This window comes from Heterodontus francisci, chromosome 1 (assembly GCF_036365525.1).
Source record: "Heterodontus francisci isolate sHetFra1 chromosome 1, sHetFra1.hap1, whole genome shotgun sequence".
NCBI lineage: Eukaryota > Metazoa > Chordata > Chondrichthyes > Heterodontiformes > Heterodontidae > Heterodontus > Heterodontus francisci.
The window spans coordinates 123,466,488-123,479,176 of record NC_090371.1 but is presented as its reverse complement, the minus strand read 5'-3'; the positions used below and the strand labels follow the sequence as shown (position 1 = coordinate 123,479,176).

The 12,689-nt window shown below is 42.9% G+C and overlaps 1 protein-coding gene across 1 annotated transcript in view; it reads right to left on the bottom strand.

Annotated features, from left to right (window-relative positions):
* LOC137372025 (cysteine-rich hydrophobic domain-containing protein 2) overlaps positions 1 to 10,687 on the bottom strand; it is a 123,055-nt gene extending 112,368 nt beyond the window's left edge. Inside the window, exon 1 of the mRNA XM_068035307.1 lies at positions 10,493 to 10,687. Coding sequence (XP_067891408.1) covers positions 10,493 to 10,635 — 143 coding nt within the window. The 5' untranslated portion in view covers positions 10,636 to 10,687. The remainder of the gene's footprint in view (positions 1 to 10,492) is intronic.
* Positions 10,688 to 12,689: the final 2,002 nt, after the last annotated feature.

Here is a 12,689-nt window from a genome sequence, read left to right as displayed (position 1 = left end):
TGCATCGAGTTATATCCTAAATCCAGTATGTATTCAAAACTGAAGAGATTATTAAATGGAATTACTACAAGCATGCTACATTATCTGACCACGACCTAAGCTCAGCAGAAAAGTTTTGACAGCTTAACGTAAAAACAAAATAGTACTGTTCAGACTTTTCAGCAAACCAACAACCAAAAAGAGGTGGAAGTGTTTTTCATTTTGTACTTCATTTGAGGTCAGGTACTATCCTATTACAAATAATGTGCATGCAATGTACAGTTCAGTTGGTCTTGACAATGTTCAAACCAAGCAGGTGCCCAAGTGTCAAAATGGATAATTAAGCATTCCATTTAAAATTATGGGAATGGTTGAGGCTGTTCAAATTTGACAAGCAATAAATAAAGATCAATTCAGACAAGTATTAAAGTTCTGTCACCTGTTGACTAACATTTATTATCTTTATATTTACAAAACATGCTAAAGTATCCACATCAAGTATTCTACATTTTTAACTCTGAAACCAATACTGCGTACATGAAAAATAGATGAGAATTTATAGAAACATAAGTGATTTTCACAAAATAAAAAAAAAAGTTCTTGCTCTGTAAGGCCTGTTCATTTCCATGCATCCCTTCAGGTGAGATTGGTATTCAAAATAGCAGTGGAGTCCACTTAAAATTATTTTGCAAACATGTATACATTGCTATTCCAGTAATGTATGTACAAGATGAACTTTTGTTTAAAATGCATGTTTCATCATTAGTATCCTTTTCAAAATTACATCATTTATTGTAATGCCTTTTCCTTGCAAATTGTGCACTTACTAGATATCAAAAATGATGGGTAGCTACTTTATATGTGGATGTATAAACTGTGGATGAGAATAATTTAGGGGTCCAAAAACAGAAATCAATAAAACTGAAATAAAAACAAGAAATGCTGGAAATACTCAGGTCGAGCAGCATCCATGGAAAGAGAAGCAGAGTTAACATTTCAGCTCAGTGTCCCTTCATCAGAACTGGCAGAGCCAGAAATGTAATAGGTTTTAAGGAAGTAAATTGGGGAGAGGCAAGGGATAACAAAAGAGGTGTTGATAGGACAAGATCACAGAGAATAACTGACCAGAAGGTCATGGAGCAAGGGCAAACAGTATGTTAATGGTGTGCTGAAAGACAAAGCATTAGTACGGAGAGAGTGTTAATTGACAGAAAACTGAACAGCCTGGCCCTAAGCACAACCATGAAAAAAGCCAGGGGAGGCACAGCAGAAACAAACTAAACAAACTAAAATAAAACAAACATTAAAAGAAACTAAAAATAAAGATAAAAAGGGGGGCCCCGTCATGCTCTGAAATTACTGAACTCAATGTTCAGTCCAGCAGACTGTAGCGTGCCTATTCGGTAGCTTGCGTTGATGTTCACTGGAACATTGCAGCAATCCCAGGACAGAGGTGTGAGCATGAGAGCAGGGGGGAGTGTTGAAATGGCCAGCAACCGGAAGCTCAGGGTCATGTTTTCGGACTGAGCGGAGGTGTTCCACAAAGCGATCACCCAGTCTGTGTTTGGTCCCCCCAATGTAGAGACGACCACATTGTGAGCAGCAAATACAGTATACTAAATTGAAAGATGTACAAATAAATCGCTGCTTCACCTGAGTGTTTGGGGCCTTGGATAGTGAGGAAAGAGCAGGTAAATGGGGAGGTATTACACCTCCTGCAATTGCAGGGAAAGGTGCCGTGGGAAGGGGACGAGGCGGTGGGGGTAATGGAGGAGTGGACCAAGGTGTTGTGGAGGGAACAATCACTTCAGAATGCTGACGGGGAGGAGAGGGGGAGATGCGTTTGGTAGTGACATCACATTGGAGGTAGCGGAAATGGTGGAGGATGATCCTTTGGATGTGGAGGTTGGTGGGATGGAAAGTGAGGACAAGGGGAACCCTGTCGCGGTTCTTGGAGGGAGGGGAAGGGATGAGGGCAGAGGTGTGGGAAATGGGCCGGACACAGTTGAGATCCCTGTCAACCACAGTGGAGGGGAATCCTCGGTTGAGGAAAAGGAAGACATATCAGAAGCGCTGTCATGGAAGGTAGCATCAGAGCAGATGCGCGGAGACGGAGAAACTGAGAGAATGGAATGGAGTCCATGCAGGAGGCAGGGTGTAAAGACGTGTAGTTAAGGTAGCTATGGGAGTCGGTGGGCTTATAATGAATATTAGTAGACAGCCTATCCCCAGAAATGGAGACAGAGAAGTCAAGAAAGGGAAGGGAAGTGTCGGAGATGGACCACGTAAAGGTGAGAGAAAGGTGGAAATTAGAAGCAAAGTTGATAAAGTTTTCCAGTTATGGGCGGGAGCAGGAAACAGCACCGATAGTCATCAATGTACTGAAAAAGAGTTGGGGGAGGGGACCGGAGTAGGACTGGAACAAGGAATGTTCAACACATCCCACAAAAAGACAGGCAAAACTAGGACCCATGCAGATACCCATAGCAACACCTTTTACTTGAAGGAAGTGAGTGGAGTTGAAGGAGAAGTTGTTCAATGTGAGAACAAATTCAGCCAGGTGGAGGAGGGTAGTGGTGGATGTGGACTGGTTGGGCCTCTGTTCAAGGAAGAAGCGGAGAGCCTTCAAACCGTCCTGGTGGGGGATGGAGGTATACAAAAAAAAATTTTTTTAAAGGCTAATGGAATGCTGCCCTTTATCTCAAGGGGCCTGGAATACAACTGGGTGGAATGTTACAGCTCTACAGAATTTTGGTTAAAAGGCATCTGGAGTGCTGTATTCAGTTCTGGACTATGTTGCTAAGGAAGGATATACTGACTTTGGAGGGGCTGCAATAATTATATTCGCTAAAATTATATTAGGACTAAAAGGATTTTTGATAAGCAAGGGGCTGGAAGGTTATTGGGGGGGGGGTAGGTGGAAATGTGCAGTAATCAGTTCAGCCATGAACTTATTGAATGGCGGAGCAGGCTCAAAGGGCCGAGTGGCCTACTCCTACTCCTAATTCGTATGTCCGATTAAATTTTGAGGACAGGTTGCATTCCCTTGAATATCGAAGATTATGGCATAATCTAATTGAGGTATTTAAGATGATCGGGAAGCTATTTCTCTGGTGAAGAGCCCAGAGGAAGGGGCAAAACCTTAAGATTAGAGCTAAGCAGTTCAGGAGAGATGCCAGAAAGCACTTTGTTGCATAAAGGGTAGTGAAAATCGAACTCTCTCTCCCCCCAAAAAAGCAGTAGAGACTAGATCAGTGGAAAACTTTAAAACTGAGATTGGTAGATTTTTTGATAGGTAAGGGTATTAAGGGTTATGGAACCAAGGAATCAGCTACGATCTAACTGAATGATGCATTAGGCTCGATGATTGCCTCACCAAAACAACTGGCACAGAATCAGAAGCAGGCCAATCAAAACTCGTATCTTAAAAAGATGAATGCGCATAGAATAAACAGATCATAGGTTTCATTTTTGTAGAGATCATGTTGCTATTAATTTCAATGTTTCTCTTTTTTGCAGTTTTGTTACTGAATGCTATAGACCTTACTGAAGGAACTTTAAGTAGTTGCTGAAATCAACAGTACGAAAGAGCTTAAACCACCTGAATGTTAATGTCCAGTGCGTTACTGACTGCATCTACTGTTAGCAATTCATCTGTTGGGCTCGCTAACTTCACCAAACCAGCTCTCAATATGTTATTGGCATATCATTTATTTTATTTTTTAAAAAAACAAAATAGTCAAAAACAATTCTAAATTTTATACCAGATTCAAATGATGAAAATTAAAGATCTAAGCACTGTCAAATTTCAATCTCTGGATAAAATTGATTCTCCACTCATCTTTCCACCCCACAAAGACCATTCTGACCTATTTGATACCTCTGTACTGTCTAAAAAAATTATATGCAGCACCCTTGCATCAGTCTTTATAATTTCAGATATCAAGCAATATCAAAGTTTTGGGAAGATAAGTTTTGATGACCCATTAATGGTTGCACTGTGAACTTTATATTGGCTCAATATGGCTTTCATAACATGTTCAAAACTTGACTGTGGATTGCCTCTTGAGCTGCTACATGTGATGGATGCTAATTCTGAATACACACACCATAATGTGATTAGACAATAATTGATTATATTGTTCCAGGGAACTGAAAATAGCAGGCATTTAAAGATAAGATTCATCAACCCGTTTATTCCAAATTTCCTGCTACAGCACAGACTGTTACCATATATAATATATATATTATACACACACACACAAAATACATTTCTATAATGCCATTAATGTAGTAAGAACTCCCAAAGTGCTTCACAGGAGCGTAGTCGAACAAAGTTTGATACCAAGCCACACAAGGAAATATTGGGGCATATGATCAAAGCAGTAGATTTTAAGGATTGTCTTAAAGCAGGAAAGAGTGGTAGAGAGGTGTAGGAAGGGAATTCCAGAGCTTACGGTCTTGGCAATATGGCTTGTAACGGTGGGGTGCAAGAGGCCAGAATTAGAGGAGCACTGATATCTTGGAGGGTTGCAAGGCTGGAGGGTGTTAAAGAGGTAGAGAGGAATGAGGCCATGGAGGGATTTGAAAACAACAATGAGAATTTTAAAACTGAGGCGTTGCTTAACCTTTGAGCACACATAGGTCAGCGAGCATAGGGGTGATGGGTGAACAGGACTTGAGGTGCGTTTGGACAGCAGAGTTTTGGATGAACTGAAGTTTACAGAGGGTGAAAGATGGGAGGCCAACCAGGAGTGGAATAGTCAAGCCTAGAGGTAACAAAGACACAGATGAGGGTTTCAGCAGCAAATGAGCTGAGTCGGGCAAATTGGTAGTCATAGTGATACCGCGGATATGTGGCCAGAAGCTCTTATCAGGGTCATGTATGATATCAAGGCTGAGAACAGTCTGGACAATTGCCAAGGAGAGGAATGGATTCAGTGGCTAGGGAGCAGAGTTTGTGGCAGTGACCGAAGTCCGTGGCTTCGGTCATCCCGCTAATTAACTGGAGGAAATTTATGCTCATCCAGCCCATGATGTCGGATAATCAGACAATTTAGAGACAGCGGAGGAGTCGAGAAAGTTGGTAGTCAGGTAGAGCTGGGTGTCATCAAAATACATGCGGAAACTGACACCGTGCTTTTGTATAATGTCGCCAAGGGGCAGCACACAGATGACAAACAGGAGGGGCCAAGGATAGACCCTCTAGCACCATGTTGTTTTCCAAGGATACAGATCAAATTTGAAAACTGGTAGTCATTACTAAAATGTTAATCAAAACTTCTGTACTTCTTTTAATTTCTGAAACAGGCCAAATTTTGTATTTATAATACACAATTTCCCCCAAACTCCTTATTTTAATCTCTCACTACCTTTAATTACAAACATGCATTAAAGATAGAGTGGACCATTTCAAAATGCTTTTGGAAACCAGTCAAAACTTTGCAATAATGGCTAGTTTATAAGAGATCCCCTACTTACATGGCTCACAATTCATTACAAATCCTGTAAAGACCAACAAACTCAGTGCCTACATTTACAAGTACAAATTTGCAAAGCTATACATTATTGCATGAATCACTTTGGCCACTGTAAATACTTCAATATTTATATTATGTAATCCCAATTTTGTCTAATAATTTCATTACAAACCCAGCAATACAAATAGTTCAACTTCTGCAATTTTTAATCATCTTTCTATTTGTCATGAATTTTTGTCTCATAAACAATGTTCCTCCTTCCCAAAGTAGTTGACTCCTTTCTAGGATAATGTTCCATGGGTGTCAGGTAAAATCGCAGTGATGTCACAGCAGAAGGAGGCAGTGGGGGTAAGTCGACAAGTAAGCATTTAATTTAATTAACCTATAAAGTAAGCTAGATCAATTAATTATAAAAATTAAAAGTAAGCCAATTTAACAAAATACATAAACATTGATTTAACATTTTATACATTGGATAATTTATCATATAATGACAATGTACAGTAATCAGATCTGGGAGGATAACTTTAAAATTTAATAAAAAGGGATAGTAAAATTAAAGGGTTCTGAATTTTTCAGTGAATTAAAAATCAGATATACAGAAAAAAGGAGTTCAATAAAAACATTTAAATTAACCTCCCTATAAAAAAAAATTATGTCAGCACATGGGAAGGAGTTGATTTGTGAGTAGCAGGTGAGTGTTTAAGTCTAAGCTTCTTTCTCTTAATTTAGCTAATAATCCAATAAATAGAGGTACGGCAGAGCACCTCAGTCCCAAAGAATGTGCATCTTGCTCCACGTGTGCACTCCAGAACACTTCTCCTGGACAACCACATGTGCAGGAAGTGTCATTAGCTGGAGGAACTCGAGCAGCTGGACTCACTGCAGGGCATCTGTGAGGCTGACAGCTAAGTGAACACCATGTTTCTGGAGATGGCCATCTGCAGCTTAAGGGTGTGCAGAAAGAGGGAATGGGTGACCACTAGACAGTCAAGGAGGGAACAGGCAGGTAGTGCAGGAACCCCCCAAATGCATCTTGCTCTTCAACCGGTATTCAGTTCTTAATACAGGCAAGAGTGATAGTTCCTCTGGAGAGTGCAGCCAAAGCCAAGACCAAGGCACCACAGGTAGCTTAGCTGTACAGTGGCAGAGAGGAGGAAGTTTGTGAAAGCAATGTTAATAGGGGATTCTATAGTTAGGAAAGTAGACAGACATTTATGCAGCTGCAGATGTGATGCCAGGGTCCAGGATATCACTGAACAACTGCAAAACACTGGGGGGGTGGTGGTGAGAGGGCGAACAGCCAGAAGTTGTGGTCCATATCTGTGCCAACAACACAGGTAGAAAGGGCAAGGTCCTGTTGGCAGATTTTAGGTAGCTATGAAAGAGACTAAGGAGCAGGACCTCAAAGGTAATAATCTCCAGATTACTCCCAGTTTCACCCTCTAGTGAGCATGGAAATAGGAGGATAGTGCAGATGAATGCGTGGCTCCCAGCGAAGCAGATGGCATGGGGAGGGGTGGCGTAAAACTGAGTGGGAGGCTCCAGGAGGCCTTCCCAACCCGCCCCCGCCCCACTTTACCTAGGGTGGGGGGGCACAAAACGGGTTGCCCGCCCCAGGCCAATCAAGGCCCTTAAGTAGCCACTTAAGGGCCTTCGCCTGCCTCCACGGGGATTTTACCCATAGCAAGCAGGTGCCCTGGAGACATGAAAGGTCACCCAGTAAAACTTGGCGGCCTCTCAGTGCACCCGGAGTGTGCCCGATTGAGGGCCGCCCCTGCTTCCCCAACCACCCCTAGGACCTAAGTCACCCCCCACTTCACCCCAAAGGACCACCCTTGCCTTGCCGGGGCCCGACCAATTACCCCCGGCGAGGCAAACCAAACTTAACTGCACTCCTGGCTACATGTCCTCGGCTGGGCTGCAGTCTGAGCAGTGGCCACCGCTCTCAAGCGGGTGGAAGTCCCGCCTCAGCACAGTTAAAGTCCGGGAACCTGTAGAATGCGGGACGGATCCCCGGGCTAGGCGGAAGCAGGTTGGCCACCAACTTTTACATCGGTAGCCAGCTCCCGTCCGCCTGACGTAAAATCCAGCCCATGGTGCAGCAGGGAGGGTTTTAGATTCCTGGGACATTGGGAATGGTTCTGGGGGTGGCATGGGATCTGTACAGACCAGACGGGTTGTACCTCAACAGAGCATGGACGAATGTCCTCGTGGGTCAGTTTGTTAGTGTTGTGGGAGGGGGCTTAAAATAATTTGTCAGGCGGATGAGAACCAGGCATTACACAGGAGAAACACGGTGCACAAAGGATTGGGAGATACAAGAGAGCATTAGAGTAAGAAATACTAAGGAATCACGTGGGGTCAGACCAAGAGGGAATACAGAAGATCCAATTCAGGCTAACATTGCATGTACGTAAACACACAAGGCATGATAAATAAGTTTGGTGAGCTGCAGACACAAACAGGTACATAGCAATTTGATGTTGTGGCGATATTGGAGATCTGGCTCACAAAAGGGCAGGACTTGGTACTAAATATTCCTGGCTACAAGGTGTTCAGGAAAGATAGGGAAGGAATGAAAGGAGGAGCAATGGCTGTATTGATTAAGGAGAATATTAGTCCTGGGAGAGAGTATGTCCTAACAGGGTCAAGAACAGAACCAATTTGGTTAGAATTAAGAAACAAAAGAGGTGCCATTACACTACTGGATGTATTCGATAGGCCACCAACAAGTGAGAAAGATATAGAGGAGCAAATATGCAAGGAAATTACAGAGAGGTACAAAAACTATAGGATAGTGATAATGGGGGACTTTAATTAACCCAGCATAAACTGGGATAGTAACAGCATAAAGGGCTGAGACGGAAAAGAGTTCTAAAGTGTGTTCTGGAGAATTTTCTTGACCTGTATATCCAGCCCAAAGAAGGAGGTGTCAATACTGGATCTGGTTCTGACCATCCTGACCTGGAACTATATTGCCATTCTTCCACTGTCACTGGGTCAAAATCCTGGTATTCACTCCTTAATAGCACTGTGGGTGTACCTACACCACACGGGCTGCAACAGTTCAAGAAGGGGGCTCACCACCACCTTCTCAAGGGCAATTAGGAATGGGCAATAAATATTGGCCTTGCCAGCGATGCTCAGATCCCAAGAACGACTAAAAACATTTAAGCAACTTGATTGATTTTTTTTTTTTAGGGTAATGTGATTAGTGTGGTCTTTTTTGACTTCCAAAAGGCACCTGATAGTGCCACATAATAGGTTTACCGGCAAAGTTGAAGCCCATGGAATAAAACAGACACGGACAGCATGGATATGAAGTTGGATGAGTGACTGGAGACAAGAGTATTACTGAACGGTTGTTTTTCCGACTGGAGGAAGGTATACAGTTGGGTTCCCCAGGGGTCAGTACTAGAACCACTGCTTTTCCTGATTAATATTCATAACTTAGATTAAGTGTACAGGGCACAATTTCAAAATTTATAGATGACAAAACTTGGAGATATTGTGAACTGTGAAAAGGACAGTGATAGACTTCAAGAGGACATGGTGGATTGGATGGACATGTAGCAAATGAAATTTAAGGCAAAGAGATGGGAAGTTACATATTTTGGTAGGAGGAATGAGGAGAGACAATACAAAATAAAAGGGTACAATTTGAGACCTCGGGGTATGGGCACACAAATCATTGAAGGCAGCAAGGCAGGTTGAGAAAGTGGTTAAAAAGGCATATGGGATCCTGGGCTTTATAAATAGTGGCACTGAGTACAAAAACAAGGAAACGATGATAAATCTTTTATAAAACACTGCTTCAGCCTCAACTAAAGTATTGTGTCCAATTCTGCGTGCTGCACTTTAGGAAGGATGTGAAGGCTGTAGAAAGTTACAGATAAGTTTTACAAGAATGGATTTCAGTTTTGTGGATAGATTGGAAAAGCTGGGGCTGCCCTCCTTAGAGAATGTTGAGGCGAGATTTGATAGGGGTGTTCAAAATCATGAGGGGTCTAGACAGAATAGATAGAAAGAAATTCCCATTGACAGAAGGGTCAAGAATCTGAGGACAGATTTAAGGTGAATGGCAACAGAAGCAAAGGCGACATCAGGAGTGTGGTGGAGGCAGATTCAATCGTGGCCTTCAAAAGGGAATTGTATAAGTACCTGAAGAGCAAAAATATGCAGGTGTACCAGAAGAGTGGGACTCCTTCTGTGATGCAATCATTCCACACTGTAACTATTCTAAGATTCCATGGATCATCCAGACTTCACCCAAGCAGACAGTGAATGAACCTCAAAAAATTGCTGATATGCAATTTGACCACAGCTTGCATCACAACTTTGCCCAATCATGTTCCCACCTGACACATTGGAAATGTAAATATATATTTATTAACCTATTAACATGTCATCTTATTTTATCTTTTATGCACATTATGATAGCTGTAAATGAATGTCATAGTACTTTAGGAACACTCAAAGAATGTACAACAGGACAAACTCTGGATAAAACCGAGAAGAAAATATATGCAGGAGCAGAACATCTCAATCCACTCAAAACTAATATTTTAACCTACATCTTGCCCAACTATCCCACTCTACTGCAATAAGCAAGATGCGTTACACTGAACATCAGTTTCCAGGTTTCTCCCCCCTCTTTCTCCCTTTGAAGAAAGATGCTGACCTACTGTTCCCATCACCGGCAGAGTTGTGAAAAAGCTCCTCTATTGGGAGGTGACTCAAGCTGAGTCAGACTGTTGACTGCACCAGACTAGTCGGGCACTGTCGCATTTACAATCAACACCAACTTTTTTCTGCCGAGAAACAGATGCACCGGAGGACATCCCGAGCACACCGGGCGGATAATCACCCTCACTACCTGGACTTTGTATCAGCGCAGTTTAACAAACAGGACCTAAACGCCAGCCGGGTGGCTCAGCTCGGGCCCCGGCTCCCGGTCAGCTGCCGCGGCTCGGGGTACGTTCTTCCACTCACCCACCCCCCCAGCGCCCACGTTTTTCGGTCGCTCTTACACGGTGACGTGTCCTGATCCCCGCACCACCACCGGGTCAGGTGCGTACTTCAGCAGGTGCTCCTCCAATGCTCGCTCCTCGTCTTCTTCTTCTTCATAGATCGCATCAAAGTCCGCCATCATCCCGGAGGCCGCCAGCTCCATAGAGACACCGCGCTACCCAGCAGCCGCCACCAAAGCTCGCGAGAGCTCTGGTTCAAAGAGCAACGAGAAAGGAAGTGACGCAACTATCACAGGTTCAGCATCAATTGGATGGGGAGATGGCTGTTCAGTCACCTAAGAAACGCTCGAGTAACTTTATTTATTGCATTTGAGTCAGATACAGTTGTCCTGTATAAATCATTATCTAGGCACAGCAGTGGTTATAGCCACATTTTTTCAGCCACATGCTCAAATTTTAATATAAAACTCCTTACATAAAATACAGGTAACCGTACTTCATTACTTCTATATCTACTGGACAACCATCTATCACCATTTAGTGCAAAACTTTGCAATCTTTCTCTTTCACTAACATTTGGAATTCTTGAATTTGTCCAGCGCAACGCGTTAGTTTTGTTCTGATGAAGCGTCACTGACCTGAAACGTTAACTCTGCTTCTGTCTCCACAGATGCTGCCTGACCTGCTGAGTATTTCCAGCATCTCTTGTTTTTGTATCAGATTTCCAGCATCTGCAGTATTTTGCTTTTATTATTATTACGTTAGTTTTTTCATTGATTCATTTGATATGGGCATCCCTGGCAAATCCAATATTTATTGCCCATCCCTAATTGCATTTGAAAAGGTAATGGTGAACTGCCTTCTTGAACCGCTCAGACCATGTGGTGTAGGTACATCCACAGTTCTGTTAGGAAGAAGTTTCAGGATTTTGACGAGCACCAATGAAGGAATGGCACTACCTTTCAAAGTCAGGATGCTTTGCAACTTGGAGGGGAACTTGCATGTGGTCGCGTTCCCATGTGGCTGCTGCCTTTGTTCTTCTAGGTGGTAGAGGTCGTGGGTTTGGGAGATGTTGGCCAGTTGCAGCAGAGCATTTTGTAGATCATATACACTGTAGCCACAGTGTGCCAGTGGTATGTGGCCAGTGACGCGACCCCTGCTTTACTTGGTATATATTAATGACCTAGACTAGGATGTACAGGGCACAATTTCAAAATTTGCATATGACATAAAACTTGGAAATATTGTGAACTGTGAGGAGGATCGTGATGAACTTCAAGGATAAACATAGGCTGATGGAATGGATGGACAAGTGCAGAAAAGTGTGAAATGATTAATTTTGGTAGGAAGAATGAGGAAAGGCAATATAAATTAAAGGGTGCAAATCTAAAGGGGGTGATGGAGCAGAGGGACGTGGGGATATATGTACACAAATCTTTGAAGGGTGTAAGCAGGTTGAGAAGGCGGTTAAAACGTATGCAATCCTGGGCTTTGTAAATAGGGGCAGAGCGTACAAGAACAAGGAAGTTATGGTAATGCTGTATAAAACACTGATTCAGCCTCAACTGGAATATTGCATCCAGTTCTGGGCACTGCACTTTAGGAAGAATGTTAAGGCATTGGAGAGGGTGCAGAAAAGATTCATGAGAACATTTCCACGGATGAGGAACATCAGCTGCATGGATAGGTTGGAGAAGCTGAGGCTGTTTTCCTTAGAGAAGAGAAGATTCAGAGGAGATTTGATAGAGGTGTTCAAAATCATGAGGGGTCTGGACAGATATAGAGAGAAACTGTTCCTATTGGCAAAAAGGATCCAGAACCAGACGACACCTATTTAAGATGATTGGCAAAAGAAGCAACTGCGACATGTGGAAAAATATTTTTACACCGAGTAGTTAGGATCTGGAATGCACTAATCACACATTCAATCAAGGCCTTCAAAAGAGAATTGAATAATTATCTGAAGAGAAAATATTTGCTGGGCTATGGGGAAAAGTGGGTGAGTGGGATTCGGTGAGTTGCTGTTGCAGAGAGCTGGCACAGACGTGACAGGTGAAATGGTCTCCTGTGCTGTAACCATTCTATATATGTTTAAGTGGTGGATGGGGTACTGATCAAGTGGGCTGCTTTGGTGTTGATGGTGTCAAGCTTCTTGAATTTTGTTGGAGTTGCACTCATCCAGGCAAGCGGAGAGTATTCCATCACACTCTTGACATGTGTCTTGTAGATGGTGGAAAGACTCTGGGGACTCAGGAGA